A 22,536-nucleotide genomic window follows, 5' to 3' on the forward strand; every position below is an offset into this window, starting at 1 on the left:
ACGCCTGTCGTTAGAATGGAGCACATCTTTTAACCTTTAAGCCAGTGGTTAAAAGTTGCACTTCGAAACCACTTCTGGAACCTTAAAAATACCAATGCCAGGGCCCCATCAAAGATTCTGACTTACTTGGTCTGCAGTGATATCTGAGGCCCTGGGATTTAAGCGCTTTCCAAGGGATTCTGATGTTCAGCCAAGGTGAGAACCACTAAACTGGGACTGGGATGGGGCTTTACTGGCATCTCCCACTTTGGAAAATGATGACTCTGCCTGAGGCCTAAGTATATTAGGAGATGTCAGAGTGAAAAAGAGAAATCGGAGTGAGGAAAGTGACCAAATTATGTAGGGTCTTGGAAGCCATCATTAAGGTCTTTTAATCTGAATGTGAACAGAAGCTATTAGAGGCTTCAGAGCAAAGGAGAACCATTATCTCCAATCTAACAGAATCACTCTGGCTGCTGTGCTGAGAATTGACTATGCGGGGATAAGCATGGAAAGCAGAAAGACCCAATTAAGAGGCTATTTCAATACTTAAATGAAAGATGGTGGTGACCTAGACCAATCTTGCTATATTATGAAGAAAGCTAAAGATATATTGATTCACAGATTGGAAAACAGACTGTAAGAAAAAAGAGAGGTTAAGGGTAATTCCAAAGTTTTTGGCTAAAGCAAGTGGAATGATGGAGTTGTCATCCACTGAAATGAGTAAGAATGAAGAAAAGTAAGGAGTAAGAACAAAAAATTCAGTATTGGACACGTTAAGTTTGAAATAAGGAACAGCTACTGACATACAAAGGGAACCAGGAGAATATGGTTTCTTGAAAGCCAGGTGGAGAAAACTATTCAAAGAGAAAAGAAAATTAATTGTCTAAAATGCCACTAAGGAAGACGAAGTCTGAGAATCAGCAATTAGATTTCACAAAATGGAGGTTACTGGTAACTCTGATAAGGGTGATATGGGGGCGGCAACAAAAAGCCTGATTAGAGAGGGTTCAAAATGGAACGGGAGAATAATTAAGAGAGTGAGCATAGACTAGTCCAAGGAGTTTTGCTGTAAAGAGGAGAGGAGAAATAGAATGGTAAGTGGAAGAAGCAATGGATACAAGAGAGGGTTTTTAAAGATTGTAGCATTTTAAATGGAATACCCCATTATGCTTGGAGGCATATATCATACCTGCAATAAAAGGTAACCATGCAGAACTACCAGGGTATTTTTTTTTACTGCCTTTTATCTTTTTCAAAATGGAGACTGTTGAGTAAATTCAATATTTAATAAAGTATTGAGAAAAATGGGCACCCTCTCTGGCCTTCTTTCCCACATACCTGTTCATGGCCTGTATCTTCAGTCCTTCCTCGATGCTGTGACTGAGTGCTTGCTGATTATTGTGCTTGTTGATCCTGGCTAACACTCTCTCTTGATGAGCTTCATACTCATCACGGCTTGGGTAAATTTTGCTGATGAGTGCATCAAAGTTCGGGTCCGGCCTTAGTGATCTTTTGGAAACCAGCTTTTTCCGACAAGTAGGACATTCTTTGTTGCTAAATAAAAAGAAGAGAAAGACGATGTAAACAATGCTAGTGTCTCTGGGATAAAGACAAAAACACTCAGCTTCTGGATAGTTATCATCTTATTCTAATATGTTTACTAAGTCACAGAAATTTAAACTAACTAACCTGAATTTCCTTGAAAATTTGACTAATGGCTACGTAAGATTCTGGAAGCCTCAGACACTATACTACTTGCCAATAGAGAAAAATGTGAATACTTCTCAATGATAGTTTATATATAACCATTTTGGAAATAAAAATCTGTTCTTGCCTAATATAAATTTCCCCTCTCTGAGATCCATGCCTCACAAGGAAAACTACCCACTAATACATATCAATGCATATGTTATCAATTCTTTTACTAAAATAGCATTCATAAGGATATAATTTTATATACTTAAAAAGTGGAAAAACCATAGTTTCATGCTTTGTAATTTCCTCAAAACAAATACTCATCTTAAAAAGCTGCTAAAATTGTATAAAATCAACTGTTTCAAAACAAAGATTCTCCAATAATTAAAACCAAGACTTCAGAAAAATTTCCAGTTCTTAAATGAATACTTACAGGGAATGTATTTCTCAAAACCAACAGAGCACTGTCCTGGTACAAGTTAAGCACCTAGCACAACACTTCAACATACCCACTTCTGAGGGCTGTGATAATGCAGTCTGCACAAAAACGATGTAGACACTCCTTTGTAGTCATGGTGTTCTTCAACATATCCAAACAAATTGGGCACATTAATTCACTGTGGAGACTTCGAGGTGAAACCACAATTTCCAAGCCATCTGTTATTGCCTCCTGTAAAAGAGTCACCTTAAAATTAAAAGCTATCCAATTTTCTTTATTATGGACAGGTTCAAACATACAAAAGTAATAAAAATGACAAAAATGAACATCTATGTACCCATCACCCAGCCACCACCATCGTCAACTCAAAGCCAATCTTGTTTTAGCTATAATCTCCTCCGACCCCCTCAGCCGCAGCACCAGTGCATTATAAAAATGCTCTTATTTTAATGTTAAAGATATTAATTTATTTAAAAGATAAGTAACGGTAAATTAGCCTAGTATAATAAAAGAGAAGCTTCTGATGGCCTAGTGGTTAAAGTTGGGTGTACTCCACTTCAGCAGCCCAGACCCGGTTCCTGGGCATGGAACCACACCACCCGTCTGTCAGTAGCCATGCTGTGGCAGTGGCTGACACAGAAGAACTAGAAATACCTACAACTAGATATACAACTATGTACCAGGGCTTTCGGGAGGAAAAAAAAGAGAGAGAGACAAAGACTGGCATCAGATGTTAGCTCAGAGCAAATCTTTCCCAGCAAAAAAAGCACTGAATTTGAAATCAGATTCCTTAGGTTCTAGTTCTAGCCATATTAACTAGCTATGTGACTCCAAGTAATTATTTAACATTGTTTTCTTACATGCAAAATGAAGTTACAGCTAAATGAACCCTAAGAATTCCTCCGTCTTCAAAAACCACACCATTTTGATAATACATTATACATTTCATGCTATTCATTAAAAGATTTTAAGATTCAAATACAAGTATTCTCTAGTTTATATACAGTCTAACAGGATTTCATTTTAAAATCATTTTTTGAACCTTAAAAAGTCTAGGTACACAGAAGCAGTTTTATACCAAGTGGTCAGGTTCTCAGGCTAACCCTATAAACTGATTTAAACCACAGCACACCAGAAGTATAATGAGTGTTAGTATTTCTGTTATGTCTAAAAATGCTTCAGTGTGAAAATGCACTTGCAATTCCAATGCAGAATTCCAGGACACATCTCCCAGCTTCAGAGAGATAAGTGACTCCCAACTCCTACTGTCTTCACCACCACCACTACCTACTCTTCCCACAAGGTGGCAGTGAGAACAAAGATTACCTAAACTCTTAAGGCACCAATACTGGCTCCTATGGATTGAGTAAAGAGGTCTAGTAGGTAGCTATTGAAAAGGAAGATGCAACATGAAAAGATGCTCAGCATCGCTAATTACCAGGGAAATGCAAATCAAAACCACAATGAGATTATCACCTTATACTTGTCAGAATAGCTATTCTCAAAAGGAAACAAATCAGTGTTGGTGAGGATGTGGAGAAATGGGAACCCTCATACATTGTTGGTGGGAACGTAAATCAGTACAGCCACTACAGAAAACAGTATGGAGGGTCCTCAAAAAATTTAAAAAAGAACTACCATACGATCCAGCAATTCCACTTCTGGGTATTTATCTGAAGAAAACAAAAACACTAATTAGAAAAGATATATGCACCCCTGTGCTCATCGGAGCATTATTTACAATAGCCAAGATATGGAAGCAACTTAAGTATCAACAGATGAATGGACAAAGAAAATGTGAGACATATATAGAGGGACAGACAGATACACACACAATGGACTACTACCCAGCCATAAAAAAGAAAAAGAATGAAATCTTGCCATTTGTAACAATAGGGATGAGCCTAGAGGGTATTATGCCAAGTAAAATAAGTCAGACAGAGGAAGATAAATACCCATGATTTCACTTATATGTGGAACCAAAAAACAAAACAATGAACAAACAAAACAGAAATAGACTCATAGATACAGAGAACAAACTGGTGGTCACCAGAGAGGGGGCAGGAGGTTGGGCGAAATAGGTGCAGGGGATTAAGATGTATAAACTTCTAATTATAAAATAAATAAGACACAGGGATGTAATGTACAGCATAGGGAATATAGTCAATAGTATTGTAATAACTTTGTACAGTGACAGAGGATTACTAGTCTTGCCATTACTAGTGATCATTTCATAATGTATATATAAATGTCAAATCACTATGTTGTACACCTGAAACCAATATAATATTGTGTGTCAACTAGACTTCAATAAAAAAAAAGTAAGGGAAGATGCAGGTAGAAATAAGAGGCTTCCCATATGTTACTGAGACTTGCCGTTTCTGCTGGCTCTCCATCATACTTGCCTTTTCTCTACATGGTCAAAACTTGATGACCCCACAAGGAAAGACATGGAAACTATAGATATTGCCCATAACGGACTCAAGTAGAATATATTTACATTTATAATAACAACTACCACTATTATCAAGTGTTTATTATGTCCTAACCTCTCTCTACACATCACTTTCTGTATTTTATTTTACTTAGTTTAATATGTAGACAAACTTTTGACTTAGGAATTATAACCTCTGTTAAACTATTACATAAAGAGTATGATGCTGACTCAGCTGGTAATCAAATCTGTCATCCTCCTCCTCTTCTTTAGAACTTGCCTAGCAAAATCCTAACCCCAGATAACCTCAACCATCCACGTTCTCCACGCCTGTCCCTGTGCAGGTGCGTGCGTGGCCCTGTGGGGGGAAAGGGGGCAAGCACACAACCAGACTGGTATCACTCAAACTTTCACCAGCCTCAAATGGTGTTCAACACTGCTCAGCAACTGGTTTCCCTAACAAACTTGATTTTCCTTTCACTAACTATTTTATACCTTATCTTCTATCTGCAGACCTTCCTCCACCTGAACATTCAATAGATTACCCTACCTCAAATTTCATTAAAAGAAGGCTCTCTCATTTTCTATCAAATCATTATAAATTGTCTTCTTCCTTCTTGTTAACAAAGAGAAAGTATGTCTGTTCCTATCAAAGGTACATTCTTCTCAAGCATATCCCTCTTCTGATTATTCTATTTACACTTAAACTTCAGCAATCGCTCCCTCTCCAGGAAATCAGCCTAAATGAGTATCTCCATAGGGTTGCTGCATGGTGAAATGTAAATGATGGGGAGGATGCAGTTCTATCTCCCACCTTATAAACAAAACAAAATTTAAAACTTCCTGATTCCATGTTCCCCTCCCGTTTTTACTCTGCTTCTCTGCTCCTCTCCACAGCCAAACTTCTCTGAAGATTTGCCTATACATTTTCACTTTTTTCCCCTTCAACATAGCACAATCTACTCAAGTGACTGTACTCTTTTCAAGGTCATCAAGTATATACTGCCCAATCTAACGTATGCTTTAGTACTCCTCATCTTACTCAACCTCTCAGTAGTGCTCAACACAATAACTGCATCCTACTTCTCGAAACACATCCTCTTAAGACTTTGATCTCCTCTCCCCAACTCCGATTTTTCCTTACTTTTCTCTGGCTGTCCCTTCTCAGTCTCCATTGCTGGCTCCTCTTCCATTACTTAATTTCTAAATATTGAAGCTCCTCTGGATAAAGTTCTAGGCCCTCTGCTTGTCTCTCTCTAGGTGATCTTATCCATTCTCATTCCTTAAAAAATGTGTAAAATTTTATATTTATTCCAGACTCCTAGTTAGTAGCTCTGCCTGCCTGTCTTATAGGCATCTCAAATTTAAAATGAGTTTAGCATGTTTATCTCCTTCAAACCTGTTCCTCCCCGTCTTGCCCAACTTCACCTTCTCAAAATAGTCTTCCTTAGTGTCTCCACTCCCATTATTATTTATTACAGCACTGAGGACTTTCCCTTTACACAATTCCTCAAATGTGTAACTCTGTGGATATTTACTTGTTTAATGTTTATAAATTCCAGGGGCTGGTGCCACATCTGTTTTATTCATCACTTCACTTAGTGCCTAGCTTAGGACCTAGTAAAGAGTGTGCACTCAAATTACTTGTTGAATCAATAAATTAAGTGTCATCCAAACACAAATCAGGACTGCTTGTATATAAATTTATTATTACTATTAAGTTCTTTCAAGTTTTCATTTTCTAAAAATGTATCCCAGTTTACATACGTCTCATATGTCCTCAAGTTATCTTAGTCCACATTACCTGAGGTGTTCGTTGTAATTCATATAAACTGAGTTCCCATGTTTTGCTTAATGGTTGAGTTCCATTCGTCTGCACAGCCTGAGACATTGCTGGGAATAAAAAGAAGAGAAAAACAATTATAGTATCTGAAAGGGAAGTAAACCTCAAAACTGATTTTTAGGAATTGTGAATCCTGAGAATAATAAAAATAGAACTTATACACAGGCTCTTCAAAATTCCCATTTATAACTACAAGCTACTTATGAGCATGAGACTATCACTGATCTCTGAATGCCCAACAGCTGGCACACAGAAAGTGCTTAATTATTACTGAATGTATAGAAAACTGTCCTAACTCAAAATAATGTGTTTCTGAAATTCATCATCATAGAACTTAGAACTAAGGCAAGAAAAATCCAGACTCTTCGCATGGCCAGCAAGTCCAACTTTTGCCAAAAATATAAAATCAACTTGATAGCACTTTAATCTATTGGTCATTCTGCTCTACGTGCATAGCTCCACTGGTGAAAAATCCCTACCTAATAAGCCAGCTTGTAATGTTCAGAAAGCTCTTCCTAATGCTGAGCCCCACACTGCTACCTATTCATCCTATAGTTGCCCTCTGGAGGCAAACTGATCAAGTCTAATAATTTTCTACATGACAGCCTTTCAAATATTTGGACACTGTTATCATATCCCACATGATTTTTCTTTCCTTTTGGCTATATAACCTAGCTCCTCCTATTGCTCACCATTTGCCACAATTTCAAGGTCACCTCACCACCCTGATTCATTAATTCTTTCTTTCTTCTTATTACAAATGAACTGAACAACGTAAGGCCAACTTCTCTGCTGGTCTTTGAGTAGGGGATGGAAACGAGCATACATGTGAGGAAGACAGTCTTAGAAAACTCCTCTAGGGGCCGGCCAGTGGCACAGTGGTTAAGCTTGCGTGTTCCACTTTGGCAGCCCAGGGTTTGCTGGTTCGGATCCCAGGTACGATCTATGTATCACTTGTCAAGCCATGCTGTGGCAGGTGTCCCACATATAAAGTAGAGGAAGATGGGCATGGATGTTAGCTCAGGGCCAGCCTTCCTCAGCAAAAAGAGGAGGATTGGCAGGAGATGTTAGCTCAGGGCTAATCTTCCTCAAAAAGAAAAGAAAAGAAAAGAAAAAGAAAACTTCTGTAGGGCAGAGGAAAAAAAGGAGGTTCTAGTCATTCAAATATTTAGCAGGTATCTTACTATCTGCCAAGCAAAACTGCTCTAGGTCCTTGCTTCAGAATTCGTAGCCTAAAAAATGAGAAATACATGTAAATAGCTAAACTACACTAAGACACATTCCAAGCAGCAGAATGGAAAAAATAATACAGAGTTACAGAGGAGGATCAGGGAATTTGAGGAGTTAGGGAAGCCTTCAGCAGAGATGAAACAAGCCTTAAAAAATAAGAGAATAAGACACTGGGATGGGAGTACAAAAGAAAGTGGGTTCTAGGCAAAGTAGAGCAGCATGTATGAAGACAGGCATGAAAACCACATATGCTTGTGTTTGGAAGCTACTACAAGTTTTAAATAAGACAGTGACATGGTCAGTTTCATGGAAACTCAAGCATTAGTGTAGAAGGCAGAAGAATGGACATAAGTGAGCACGACCAATGAGGAGGCTGCTGCAAAAGCCTGAGTGATAGTAACTATCTGAACCAAAGCAGTTAAGCATGGACAAAGAGACACAATGAGATAGAGAAACCAGTAAGGGATATATACGACACCTGTACAAGAGAGAAGGGTCAAGTGCGACTTTGGGAAAGCACCCATCCTTTACTGAGAGAGAGAACACGGAAGGAAGGCGTCGGGTAGAAGAGAGGCGGAGTTGCTACACATACTGAGTTCCTGTTATTTATGGACCCCTGAGGTAGAGTGGTCCAGTAGACAGCAAGAAAGAAAAATCCCACACTTGCCTGAAGACACAACCTGCACGAGCACAGTAATTCATATATTCTACGCTAGCACAAGGACAATGAAGGACATGATCTGTTTGTATCCAGGAAATGGAATTTCCCACTTCCAGCAGATAGCATTTAAACAGAACTGCTCTCAACAACCCACCCAATCAGCAATTAGCTCAACTTTGCTTGGTAAGTAAAAGCACTTCATTGAAATTTAACTAAATTCTAGCTCCCTTGAAAATTCTATATATCTTGTCTCTTCCTTTAACAAAAAACTACATTTTCACATGAAGTTTCTCCCTTGCCTAAGCAAAAATTTAAATAAATATGTTCAAACTCTTCAGATTTGAGTGAGTCGCGATTTTTGTTTAAGATTTTGAGGCTGTCCACTGGGTCCACCTTAAGGGCTCTCACTCATTTTGCTTATCAAAACTAGTGGAATCCTGGGCCAACCCTGTGGCCTGGAAGTTAAGTTCAGCACACTCCACTTGGGCAGCCCAGGTTCAGTTCCCAGGCATGGACTTATACCACACGTCTTTCAGTGGCCATGCTGTGGCCACAGCTCACATACAAAACAGACGAAGATCGGTAACAGATGTTAGCTCAGAGGGAATATTCCTCAGCAAAAAAAAAACAACCAGTGGAATCCTAAGCAAGCAAACATTGCTTCAGCTCTTTGTGTTTGAAATACAATCGTCTTTCAGTTCCATCATGATCCCTGATCAGTGTCCCCAACAGTAATCTGAAATCTGAGCAATATTTTACAGAGCTCTGGCCACTAATCTAGCTGAGTTTATTTGTTCATCCTAGGATTACTAGCCTTTGGTTCTTTGATCATCACTGAGTGCTTTGACTCCACGGTCTCAGAACCATAAATTGAAAACATTTTGTGATAGAAACTTTTACTTGGTGAAACACTGTTTCTGTATCATTCAGTCTTCATGAGGATCGAATGATGGCACAGACTCCAAAATTGCTATCTAGTCAACCTTTAGAGGCTGACGGATACAAGAGTCCCATTAGACCAGCATCTGCTCTCTGGAGCAACAAACTTTGCTGAGTCCCTCTGAAAATCTTCACAAGGAGATTCTCTAAGGGAGAGATCACCTTGTTTAATGTAGGATGCCTTTCTCCTTCATATCTGTATTCTGGGGCTAAAGGTTACCAGACCACTAAATCATGGGACCTAGCCACTATTTTAGAAGCATCATTTGATCCTATTATAGTCTGCGTATTGAAGTGAGTTTCTCCGCATCTAAGCTACAAACTTGAACTGGCAGAACTCCTGTCCCTTATACACACTCTTGGTATAATCCTAATTATTGTGCTTACTAGGCTAGAAGGCACAATTTCTCCAAGGATGATTTATAATTACCTCAGCTATTACTGGGAATTTTGGACATGTCAAAGATAATACATTTAAGAGAAGCTCCAGAAAAGAAAGAGGAAATACCAAATATACTATGGCCAGCCTTTTTGACTGGTATGCTGAGGCCTCAAAATGCAACTCTGACTTTAAAACAGCATCCCTTTAAAGATTCTCTAGCAAAAGCCAAAGAAAAGAAAGCACTCAAATTACCTGAAACCTGCCCTCCTTATGCATCCAACATTATCGTGCTAAAATTTAGTATCAGCACCCTACCTATATTGCCTCTGTTCCCCTCTACTGCCTCCCCTAAAATGCTAAATGAATTATGTTTTCCTCAAGGTCTCCTCCAAGAAAACAAGCAGTGACCCAATACCCACTTAAAGTTGCTACAATGGTGAGTAAGCCAATGGAAACTAAATTAAGGCACAGTTGAGGGTTGAGCTAACAGTCATAATCAAAGACTTTCCAAAACCATAAGGCAGGCAGACTAATGACTGCTACTGAATTTCACATTTTATTATACACTGAATGTCCAGGAATCCTAGGCTTATAATAATGAATCCAGTTACCTGTAGCTCCTCAGATGGATAAAAATGGTTGAAAGCTGACAAACAGCTGGAAAAAGATTTTTTAAAAATCTGCAAAACATTCAACAGGGACTAGAGAGAGCAAGAAAAGTAGGATACACATAAGGCTTTTTCTGGTGCCTTTCCTTTAAAAGTTAGATTAAAATTCGAGGGGCCGGCCCCGTGGCCAAGTGGTTAAGTTTGTGCACTCTGCTTCAGTGGCCCGGGGTTCGCCAATTCGGATGCTGGGTGCGGACTGACACACTGCTCATCAAGCCATGCTGTGGCAGCATCCCACACAGAAGAACAAGAATGACTTACAACTAGGATATACAACTATGTACTCAGGCTTTAGGGAGAAAAAAAAAGGGGGGAAGATTGGCAACAGCTGTTAGCTCAGGGCCAATCTTCCTCACCAAAAAATAAATAAATAAATAAATAATTCGAGGCTGTAAACAAGAGATGAAATAATAAATAGGAGACAAGAGAAATTAGCTTCAAGGTGGTTGACCTATGTTGTGGGATACATCCAAGAGGCAATGTAAAAAGAACTTCCCCTCTCTTCTTATTAATAGGCTAAGACCTCTTAAAAAAAATTGGAATGGAAAACTGCAAATCTGGATACTCACCAACATGGAGCTAAAAATGTTAGAAGAGCTTTAGAAAACTGACAAACCATGAACTAAAACAAACATACAACCCTTCACATAAAGCTATCAAAATAAAAACAAAATCAAAACATCCTTCAGCATCTAAGTATCAAGGACCTATTCATAAAGATACTGGCAGATATGGCAATCAAAAACCAACTGGAAAAGGCATAGTTCCATATTAGCAAATAAAGGATGTGTAAAGAACAATGGCCCCAAACCTACCCAAATAGGCTGCTCTGAAGACAACTCTGGAATCTTATTTCCTGTTGTTGAATTCAAGGTGAATCACCTATAAATTTAGATAGTCACCCTGCATATAGGTTCATATGCCATTATTTCTACCATAAATCCTACAAGGACATGATGATCTCTCAGAGAACTAAAACTACTCAGACAGAAGGAATTTTTCTTTTTTTTTGGAGGAAGATTAGCCCTGAGCTAACATCTGCCAATCCTCCTCTTTTTGCTGAGGAAGACTGGCCCTGAGCTAACATCCATGCCCATCTTCCTCCACTTTATATGTGGGACGCCTGCCACAGCAAGATTTGACAAGTGGTGCCATGTCCACACTCGGGATCCGAATCGGCAAACCCTAGGCCACTGAAGCGGCATGTGCGCACTTAACCACTGCACCACCCAGCTGGCCCCTAGAAGGAATTTCTAAGAATTCAAAATCCTAACCCATGTCCCAACCTGTAACTGTTATCCTGGGGACAACTATAAACAGAACATTCCTTTTTTCTGTCTCTAGAAAGCTCCTCCAGCAAATTAATGGGAATTGTCAAATAAAATACTCTGCTGAAGGCTTGTTTCTAGAAACACCAGTTCACCTGCACATAAGCAAATTATACCCGATTCGGATATTTGTATTCCTGTGGCAAATAAGACTCAGGAAGTAATTCACAAGGTAGTTGTAGCTCTAGAATTTCCTGGTATCATTCAGAAAAACTAGCTATCTCCATGGCTTTGAAAAGTTTTCCAGTCTCTCTGTTTCTATCTGTATTACAATCATATGTTTCCGGGTATCTAGAGTCTTAAATGCAACTGCATGAATGCTACCTTACCAGATAATACAGCAGGTAATCCTGAGACCAAAATAAGGACACAATCTTGCTGATCGCCAAAACCACTAATCTCAATTTTTAAGAACCGGTCAGCAGGGTAGATACGAACAATATTCAATGGCCTCTCCTGTAACCTGGCCAAGGAAGGTCAAAAGGGGATCTGAGAGGGCTGGCCCCGTGGCCGAGTGGTTAAGTTCGCGCGCTCCGCTGCAGGCGGCCCAGTGTTTTGTCAGTTCGAATCCTGGGCGCGGACATGGCACTGCTCATCAGACCATGCTGAGGCAGCGTCCCACATGCCACAACTAGAAGAACCCACAACGAAGAATACACAACTACGTACCGGGGGGCTTTGGGGAGAAAAAAGAAAAAATAAAATCTTTAAAAAAAAAAAAAGGGGGATCTGAGAATAAAACATCCCATTTTTTGCCTCAGGACACAATCCACATAGAGAGGAAGCTGTAAATTCTACTGTGGCCTAAAGGACATGACCCACACACAGATGGGAAGTTCAAATTTCCACTTTGGGCAGTCACTGAACACCTAAGCTCTCAAGATTAGTTCCTCTTTGCTTTAGGTCAGTACACTACTTCATTTAAATTTACCCTAAATTCTACCCTTCCCCAAAATCTATATAATCTTTCCTCTTCTTTCAATTAGTGAGAAACTGCATTTCTGCCTGTGGCTCCCTGCCGTCCAGGCCAAGATGTGAAATATATTCAGCTTCTGTTTTTCAGACGGCAAGGAATTGTGATTATGATGAATAGTGTTTGGAGCCATCTATGAGAAGACACTACTAATATACAGACAGAGCAAAGCAAGAGGAAAGGAACAGGAACGGACGGCCTAGGTAATAATTATAATCTGCAAGGCTGGCGAGAAGAGCTGAAGCCAGTGAAGACGGGAAATGAGGTGTCAGACAAGGTAATTTTAGGGATTCTCTTCAGCAAGAGGAGTGTGCTTCCTGGATGACTACGGTCTACAGATCCTCGCGGCACGAGAGATCCAGGTCCACCTGGGACCCAACCCCCAGTCACAACACCTAAATTACACTTCTAAACAAAAGATACTCGACAAAACAGAAATGTTTCTTACACACAGTAGGCGCTTAAGTTTGTGGAAAGAATGTATAAATGGAAAGTCAGCATTAGTTTGGACAAGATAACTTTAGTGGCAGTGGCAGAAACAAAATAAATCTGAGGAAAGATCTAGTCACAGGGAGATTTTGAAAGCTTGACGCTTCAATAACCAAAGAAGAAATATCAACAGAATGTTCAGAATGCTCTTTAGGGACTGCAATACCCGGCCTTCAGGCTGACTTTCCAAATCTTCACCGTCATGGCAGATCACACAGTTCTTTTACAGAACTCAATGTGGTCTCAAAAGGTTTTTCAATATAGCTACCCATCGAGCAAAGAGCAGAGCAGACAAAAGAGATAAAAAGTTCCTATGCATTCTACATAGAAAGATGGTTTATCTTTTTTAAAACAAGAAAAGGTTAGACTTCTGTTTTCACATGTAAGTTGCCTCTCCATCCTAACAAGTAAAAAGTTCATACTGAAAAATCACAACTCTTCGTGGATCCATAAGCAAGAGAAGGACACAAAGCAAACCACTGGCCCCCAAAGTGTGAGACAGAATAGAGGGCCTCTCAGCAGAGCAGACCTAGGAGCAGAACCCGCAGCAAGAACCAGTGACACGTAGGAAAACTTGAACTATAAGTGAAAAACCGCTGGACGTTCAATGTGGACAAGTCTGAGAGTTAAAAACCCCAGGAGGACCCAGTCACAGGGGCCCCCACAATATTGTGAAATTTACCTCCAGAAGCTTGACCAGATTCCCACACTAAATATCAGAGAAAAATTCCTTCATGCTTCCAGCAGGGGGAGCAGAAAGGAACCGTTTTTAAATATGCCAGAGCACTCTGTTCTTCTCAACAAGGCCTGCCCTCAGGGAAAAGTAGTTAACCGGTGCCTAACTGTCCTGGGGAAGGGAAAATACTCAACTCCAGCCCATTCTAGCCTTCCTGTCCCACTTCTAAGGGGGAGAAAAAAACAGAACCACTTGTGAAGTTCACTAAAAGACTGAGACCAGATCATAGGACTACAGAACCCTTCCCCCCACACACCTGACTGCACATCACTAAAGGCCTATTAACAGCAGTTCCCTTTAAGCCGGGAGATCACGTCCAGCTATCTAGAAAAAATTACAAGGCATAGCAAAAGGCAAAAAACACAATTTGAAGAGACAAGCAAGCTTCAGACCAGCCACGGCATAGATGTTGGAATAATCAGACCAGGAATTTTAAACAACTATGATTAACATGCTTAGGGCACTAATGGATATAGCGAACAGCAAACAAGAACAGATGAGGAATGTAAGCAGAGAGATGGAAATCCTAAGAACCAAAAAGAAAGCCAGATATCAGAAACACTGTAACAGACATGAAGAATGCCTTTCATGGGCTTAGGATACAGTTGAGGGCCTGGATACAGTTGAGGAAAGACTCTCAGCTGGAGAACATATTAGTAGAATCCTCACAAACCAAAAAGCAAAAAGAACAAAGACTGAAAAAAACAGAAGAAAATATCTAAGGACTCTGAGATAACTACAAAAGATGTAACATACGTGTAATGAGAATCCGAAGAGGAGAAGAAAAAGAGAAAGGAACAGAAAAAATGTTCTGGCAATACAGGGCTCAGATAAAGTCTTAAGAGAATTTATTTCCAGGTTATCAATTTTCCTGAAATATTTTTACCCAAACTGATCTACCTGAAAACAGGCCTATCTATCTGTGTAGGTCCCTCTCCCCGCCACAATTCTTTCATAAGATCTCATATCATTCCTTCACTCACTCAAATACTGATTACCTACTGCACTCCGTGCACTGTACAAGGTACTAGGAATAAGAGCAGTGAACAAAATAAGTATGCACTCAATGAATTAAAAATTCTTAAGTGCTGCATAAAAGATACAAAAAAGGGCACTGGGGGATAATCAAGGGGAGAAAAGGAGCTCCTTAAGATAAGGGAATTGAGGAAGGACTGTCAAAGGAAGAGCCATGCTAGAAAGAAAGAAGGGCCAGTGCGGCTGCTAAGTAAAGGGGAAAACATACACGAGGTTACAGAACTAAGGAGGGGCCACAATGGTGATCTCAGGAATCAAATGGGGTTAAGCGGAGGAGCAAGAGCCACGTTGGAATGTGTTGAAAAGGAAATCAAAATTCAAATTATATGTTCTTTACAAATGAATAAAATGAAAATACTACCTTATGCAAATGCACGGGATATGTAATGAGAGAAATCTCAGAAATATTTATAACCTTCAATTTTTTTTTTTAAATCTTTTTTTTTTTTTTAAAGATTTTATTTTTTCCTTTTTCTCCCCAAAGCCCCCCGGTACATAGTTGTATATTCTTCGTTGTGGGTCCTTCTAGTTGTGGTATGTGGGACGCTGCCTCAGCGTGGTTTGATGAGCAATGCCATGTCCGCGCTCAGGATTCGAACCAACGAAACTCTGGTCCGCCGGCAGCGGAGCGCGCGAACTTAACCACTCAGCCACGGGGCCAGCCCCTATAACCTTCAATTTTTAAATAATAAAGAATGAGAAAAAAATGAACCAAGCATTACAAATTAGAATATGAACCTGAAGAAAGTAAAAGGGAAAAATGATCATTATAAAAGCATAAATAAAATAAAAACAATAGCTAAAGACCAAAAACAAAAAAGGAACTTGTTGATGAAAGCAAAATTTAGTTATTCGATACAGCTAATACTATAGCTAAATTTCCAACAAAACCAAAACGAAAAAAAGAAATGAAATACTTTTTTTTTTTTTAAGATTGGCACCTGAGCTAACAACTGCTGCCAATCTTTTTTTCTTTTTTTTCTGCTTTTTCTCCCCAAATCCTCCCAGTACATAGTTGTATATTTTAGTTGTGGGTCCTTCTAGTTGTGGCATGTGGGACGCCACCTCAGCATGGCTTGATACAGTGCCATGTCCGTGCCCAGGATCCGAACCAGCGAAACCCTGGGCCGCCAAAGTGGAGCACATGAACTTAACCACTCGGCCACGGGGCCGACCCCCGAAATAGATTTTTAAAATTAGATTATCAGAGTATGTTATATTCAACTTTAAACCAATAAATAAACTCAACCATTCCTAATTAAAAGTCTTAGTAAGTTAGAACTAAATGGAGAAAACATCCTTAGCTTGATGAAGATACACCAGAATGCCAATGTTTAAAAAAAAAGCAATGGTAGAGCAAAATGTGTAATATCCTATTTTAGCAATTAAAAAGAAATCTAAACACCTAAATGTATGTTTGTGGTTTTAAATTCTGTTCACCATGTTTCAGTCACATTTGCCATCTTTCTCTTTATCAGTCTTGCCAAGCTCATTCTCATTTTAGAATCTTTTCACTGGCCCATCCTTCTGCCTGGAACAGAATACTCTTCCCCCAAGATTTTCCCACAGCTACTTCCTTCATGCATTATAACAAAATTCTGACTTTGTCACTGTCTCAAGTCTTCCCCTTTTTTTTTACACCATAGCACTTTTATAGCCTCTAAGCTCCTTGAAAGCAGGGTAGTTATCTATCTTATTCACAATATCCCCAGTATCTTGCACTGTGCCTGGCATATAGCTGTTATTCAATAATACTTGCTGAGGAACTCAACAATGGCGATAACTAAAGAAAGGAACTCAAATTAGGCATCCTTAACATTTCACATTTTCATGACTAAAAAAATGTCACCTCTAATTAACATGGGAAAGGGTAAGACAAAAGGAAGATTTATCAGTTGGTCTATTTTCTATGTGTAGAGAAAATAGTTTATGTTTCTGCATGGTTAGGGCTTTCTGAGCAAAGAAATCCATCCTTCAAAGGGCAAGTCTTGAAAACTTAAAGATACGAGATTTACTTCTCTAGATAAGAGATTTACTTCTCTAGAAGTAGGTGTTTATATTTCAGAGGGGATGAGACTATGGAGACATTCTAGGGGTTGTAAATTCTGAGACATCTCTCATCTTCCCCCCTAAAAATATTCATTTATATTTCAAAGATTAAGAACCTAGGATCCTTCCCTTCTGCAACCAAGAAGAATTTGTTTATTTTAGGGAACAAACGTCTCTCTTCCCTACCTCAGGAGGAGAGGTGGGCAACATGTATACAAGCTCCTGGATGCCTATTCTTAGGATTCCTCTCCTACCAAATGAATATTCTGCTCAGTGCATCGCTCTGGGGGGAAGAAATGGGGCAGAGAGGAATTGACGCGGCTACTGCTGTAATAATTAATCTATCCCTGGCCCAGAAATTTCGTGTCTACTTTCACGATAACATAAATAAATACAGCTATTAAAAATTAATCATTCTAGGGGCCAGCCTGGTGGCACAGTGGTTAAGTGTGCACATTCCACTTTGGCAGCCCAGGGTTCGCTGGTTGGGATCCCAGGTACGGACATGGCACCGCTTGGCAAGCCATGCTGTGGCAGGCGTCCCATATATAAAGTAGAGGAAGATAGGCATGGATGCTAGCTCAGGGCCAGTCTTCCTCAGCAAAAAGAGGAGGATTGGCAGCAGTTAGCTCAGGGCTAATCTTCCTCAAAAAAAAAAAAATCTAGTGGGAGCTAAAGACTGATCCTCAGAAATGAGAAGACAACGTGAGCTCTTAACAAACAAACAAATAAATTAATCATCCTAACATATAGAATTTGGTTCCTAGAACTAATCCTGTAATTCAGCCTTTGTATTAATATATTTTTGAAAATGAATATAAAAATTATTTTTTCAGGACAAAAGTACATTAAGTCCCAAACTTTGAAATTAAAATTTTCATTCTAAGTTTTTCCATTAAAAATATATTATACCTAAGTAATGTGCCTGAACTATTAGAAAATTTGTATTTGTATACCAGTTCAATTACATTATAGACTAGTCTTTTGAAGACTAGTCTAGGGACCTAACAACTAACCATAACACTGTTTCTGCATAAAGATTTATTTAATAGTACCTGGCAAAGAAAGTAATGTAGAGGCTCCCTAAAAGTGCCATTTTCATCCCACACCTAACCTACAATCCTTAAACTGCTTGAGGGGAGTATAAAAAAACTGTGGTTGAGTCTACTCAGGTGAGCTGTGGCCAAGAACAGCTTTCCAGATTCCCACTCAACTCTCTGGGACCCCCAAAGACCCTCAAATCCCATGACTGGGCCATACATTGCCCCCACGACCATTATCTAGCTCCTTGGAAGGAAAAATAGATCCACTAAACCATAAATTTCTCAAGAATAAGGGCAGGGAACTTCATATTTTAGGAATGTCCTTATGTTATGATACAACAAATGAGTCAACTAGAAAGCACAGTAAGTCATTTTTGGAACTGGATCAGCTTGAGTTTGCATCCTAGCACTGGCAGTTACTGGCTATGGATCCACAGGTAAATTTCTTAATCTCTCAAGGTTTTTTTGTGGTTTTTAATCCACAGTGACCAAAATCTTCAGGGTCATTGGCAAAGTTGAATGAGATGTTCATTTAAAGTGCCTGGCACATTCCATAAACGACAGCCATAAAGCTGAGAGGATATAATTGCCTTTATTTATTTCAATAAATGAGCATTCTTATTTCTTAGGACCCCCGCCCCCAATATGTAAAAGCCTAGGGAAAAAAAATTACTTAGCTACTTGCTAACTACATTAATCCCCTTTCAAAAAATAATTATTTTAGAAAGGAACATAAGAATGTTCAGTTATCTCAAGTGAGATCCTGGCACATGCTGAGTCACAGTCAATTTATAACTTAATTCTCAATAAGAACCTCAAGTGTATGCTTTCTATAGTATGGGTGAAAGAAAAATTCCTATTAAACAGCAGATGTGCAGGCAAAAGGGCTGACATTGGGTTGTAAAATTTTAGGAGTCTAAATTGTACTCTTACCAGAGTGTAGCTATAAGAAAGCAGCCATGAGGGTCCTTCCAGACTGGAGGAAACATTTTTCCCAAAAAAAGGAGCTTTAAATATAACTTATTTTGAGCTAAAACCTCAGAGTTCTGTGCCTAAAAATGTTTGCCAGTTGCTTTAATCATAAAAATTGCCTGGTCTATTCAGAGTATTGAAACAGAACTACAATGTAATATGAGTGAGCTATAAATTATACTTCCCTAAAAGAAGAAAGGGTTTTTAGGTAAATGTGGTTATTTTGAAATGTCCATTTACACTTTGAAGAATGATTGCTGTATTAGTTTCCTATAAGTGCTGCAACAAATTACCACACGCTTGGTGGTTTAAAACAAGAGAAGTTTCCCTCTCACAGTTCTGGAGGCCAGAAGTCCTAAATCAGGACCTCTGGGTCAAAGCCGAGGTATTGGCAGGGCGGCACTCCCTCTGGAGGTCTGATGGGACACTCTGCTCCTCGCCTCTTCCGGCTTGGGGTAACTGCTGGCGTTCCTTGACTTGTGGCCACATAACCAGAATCTTTGTCTCTGTGGTCACAGTGCCGCCTCCTTTTCTGTGCATGTCACCTCCCTCTGCCTCTCTCTTACAAGACACAGGTGACGACACTTACAGCCCATCCAGATAATCCAGGATAATCTCCTATCAAGATATTTAAGATAATGACATCTGCAAAGACCTCCCTCTCAAATAAACTAACATTACATAACCCAGGGATTAGAACATAGATATCTTTGAGCCCCATTTTTCAGCCTACCACACTTGCCAAAGCTAAGGGTAACTACATAACCATCTCCTCACAGCCAACACTTATGTCTTATCCTGTATATGATTTGTTTCCTTAACTTGTCTTTTAAACAGTGAAATAAATATCACAAAATACAATCACTTTTAAATTACTCATTATCCCATTCTCCTATAAAGCGTTTTTCTTCTTTTGTGTTTGAGATTTGCTTCCCTAAGCACTAACCAACTAAGAAACAAAACTAAGAAACTCTCTCTTTTCTTCTTTTTTGTAGTAAGAAATTTATCTTTTCTTCCATGGTTATTGTCCCCTCTGAACAGAGAGTAAATAAAAGTTACATCAAATTAACTCTCCCAATCTTCAGTACTTTTCTTTTCATCATGTGTTATATTTTATGACACATGAATAAGCAAACCATTTGTTCCTTAAAAACACCGCCTGCTTACAGGATCCAGGTGTTTGATCTTAGAAATTTACTCAAGTCAAGGCAAACTGGGGAGAAATAATAAATTCTGAGTAAGCAATCCAACTGCCATCCTAACACTGCTGGCAGTAAGCGCCACCTCATAAAAACCACTTGCAACAATTTAATCTAAAACTATAGCTGTAAGACAGACATTAATTTCTATAAGCTGCTATGGATACAAAGAAAGTGTCCTTTATTGAAAAAGTTGTCATTTGACTAAACATCTGGAATACTCATCTAAATTACTTTTGGTAACCTCATAGTTTATTTTAAAAGGTAATCTAATCAATTCCTAATTGCATTCTCTCTCATCCACACTGTGGAACAAAGAGCAGGAATCTTTCAAAGGTGTTGTGCCAATCTTCACTATCCAGTCTTAATTAAGTTTTTGAGTACTCATAACAGACTTAAATTTTTCTAGTCTCTAATAATTAAGCTATTGTAACAGGGAAAATAAATGTTTCTAAGATTTTTTTAAAGCACCACATAAAATGGAGATCTAGATAATTTAGTGTGATCTGTGTCCTCCTACCATATTTCTCATCACACACTCATCTCCTCTAACACGACTCCTTCACCCCTCTCCAATGCCCCCCAACACACAGACTTCTTTAATGGCCCAATTCAGTCTTTCCCCAAGGCTTCAGGATGCATCTATCAAGGTCTAATATTAGTCAACACCAGTTACATCAGCAGCAGCCTTGTTTTCCTTCTGTCCCTTTGCCTATCCGTATTAGAAGCTAAGAGACCCATAATAAAAAACAGTTCAGTTCAATAGTTTAGGAAACATTTATTGGTAGCTACCATGTGATAGGACACGAGACCCTGCAAAGAGTTTCTTGGCTAGTGAGCCCTGAACATGTTTTCAATACAATTTGGTAAATGCTGCAAGAGCACAAAGAAGCAAATAGAGAGGCAGAAATCAGAAAAGGCTTCCTAGAGAGACTCCTCCTTGGAGGAGAAGAGTTTAAGGTTAAGTAGAAGTTAACCAACTGAGGAAAGGAGAGCAATCCAGAAGGATCAACATAATGAGCAAAGGCACAACTCAGCATGGTGTGTAAGGGAAACTCGAAGTAGTTCACAGTGAGAAGAGTAGGTAGGGAGCAGCATAGAGTGAGGCTGAAGAATTAAACTGTGGACCAGATCAGGGAGGCCTAATATGCCATGCAAAGGTGTCAGGAAAGACCCACAGTGGAATGACGAGGGCAGATTTGTGTTTGAGACACAGGTCAACTCTGCTAACAGTGGAGGATGGACTTGAAGGAGGCAAGAATACTAATTAAAGAGCTTGTGCAATAATCCAAATAAGCAATGTTTACAATGGGGCTGTTAATAATAAGGATGAATTAGGAGGGGCAGAGCTGAAAAATACTTAGGCAAAAGACATGGGATATAGAAAATGAGAAAGAAAGAAGAGAAAAGCCACAAGCTTAGGAGCTTTGGATATTGATGCTAAACACTGAGACAGCAAAACAGGAAATGGTATTTTCACCACATCTATTCAACATATCATTGGAAGTACTAGCCAGATCAGTTAGGCAAGAAAAAAATAAAAGGCATCCAAACTGCAAAGGAAGTAAAAGTATCTGTTTATAGATGACATGATCTTACATGTAGAAAACCCTAAAGATTCCACAAAAAAACTGTTAAAAACTGAACTGTTAAGTGAATTTAGCAAAGTTGCAGCGGGGAAAAAAAAATCAACACACAAAAGTCAGGTGCATTTCCATATACTAACAATGAACAGCCTGAAAAGAAAATCAAGAAAAAACAGGGGCTGGCCCCGTGGCCAAGTGGTTGAGTTCGAGGCTCCGCTTTGACGGCCCGGGGTTTGGCTGGTTCGGATCCTGGGCGTGGACACGGCACTGCTCGTCAGGCCACACTGAGGCGGAGTTCCACATAGCACAACCAGAGGCACTCACAACTAGAATATAGAACTATGTACTAAGGGGCTTTGGGGAGAAGAAGAAAAAAAGAAAAAAAGAAAATCAAGAAAACAAACCCATTTACAAAGGCATCAAAAACTTAGGAAGAAATTTAACCAAGGAGGCAAGACTTGTCTGTACACTGAAAATTACAAAACACTGCAAAAGAAATTAAAGACATAAATAAATGGAAAAATAGCCCATCCCAAGTTAATGGATCCTAAGACTTAATATTGTTAAGATGACAATACTACTCAAAGCAAGCTACAGATTCGTTGCCATCCCTATCAAGTTCCCAATGATGTTTTTCACAGAAATCAAAAAACCCACTCTAAAATTCAAACACAATCTCAAGGTACCCCAAATAGCCAAAACAATCGTGCAAAAGAACAAGTTGGAGGATTCATACTTCTCGATTTCAAGATTTACTACAAAGCTACAGTAATCAAAATAATTTGGTACTGGTAATAGACAGACATTTAGATCAACCAAAGGAACAGAACAGAAAGCCCAGAAATAAATCCTC

The 22,536-nt window shown here is 39.2% G+C and overlaps 1 protein-coding gene across 1 annotated transcript in view; it reads right to left on the reverse strand.

Annotated features, from left to right (window-relative positions):
- RNF2 (ring finger protein 2) overlaps nucleotides 1-22,536 on the reverse strand; it is a 47,352-nt gene that overhangs the window by 8,281 nt on the left and 16,535 nt on the right. Inside the window, exons 2-4 of the mRNA XM_044758195.2 lie at nucleotides 6,355-6,443; nucleotides 2,187-2,347; nucleotides 1,321-1,536 (exon numbers count right to left, since the gene is read on the reverse strand). Coding sequence (XP_044614130.1) covers nucleotides 1,321-1,536; nucleotides 2,187-2,347; nucleotides 6,355-6,441 — 464 coding nt within the window. The 5' untranslated portion in view covers nucleotides 6,442-6,443. The remainder of the gene's footprint in view (nucleotides 1-1,320; nucleotides 1,537-2,186; nucleotides 2,348-6,354; nucleotides 6,444-22,536) is intronic.

This window comes from Equus asinus, chromosome 25, assembly GCF_041296235.1.
Source record: "Equus asinus isolate D_3611 breed Donkey chromosome 25, EquAss-T2T_v2, whole genome shotgun sequence".
Classification (NCBI taxonomy): Eukaryota; Metazoa; Chordata; class Mammalia; order Perissodactyla; family Equidae; genus Equus; species Equus asinus.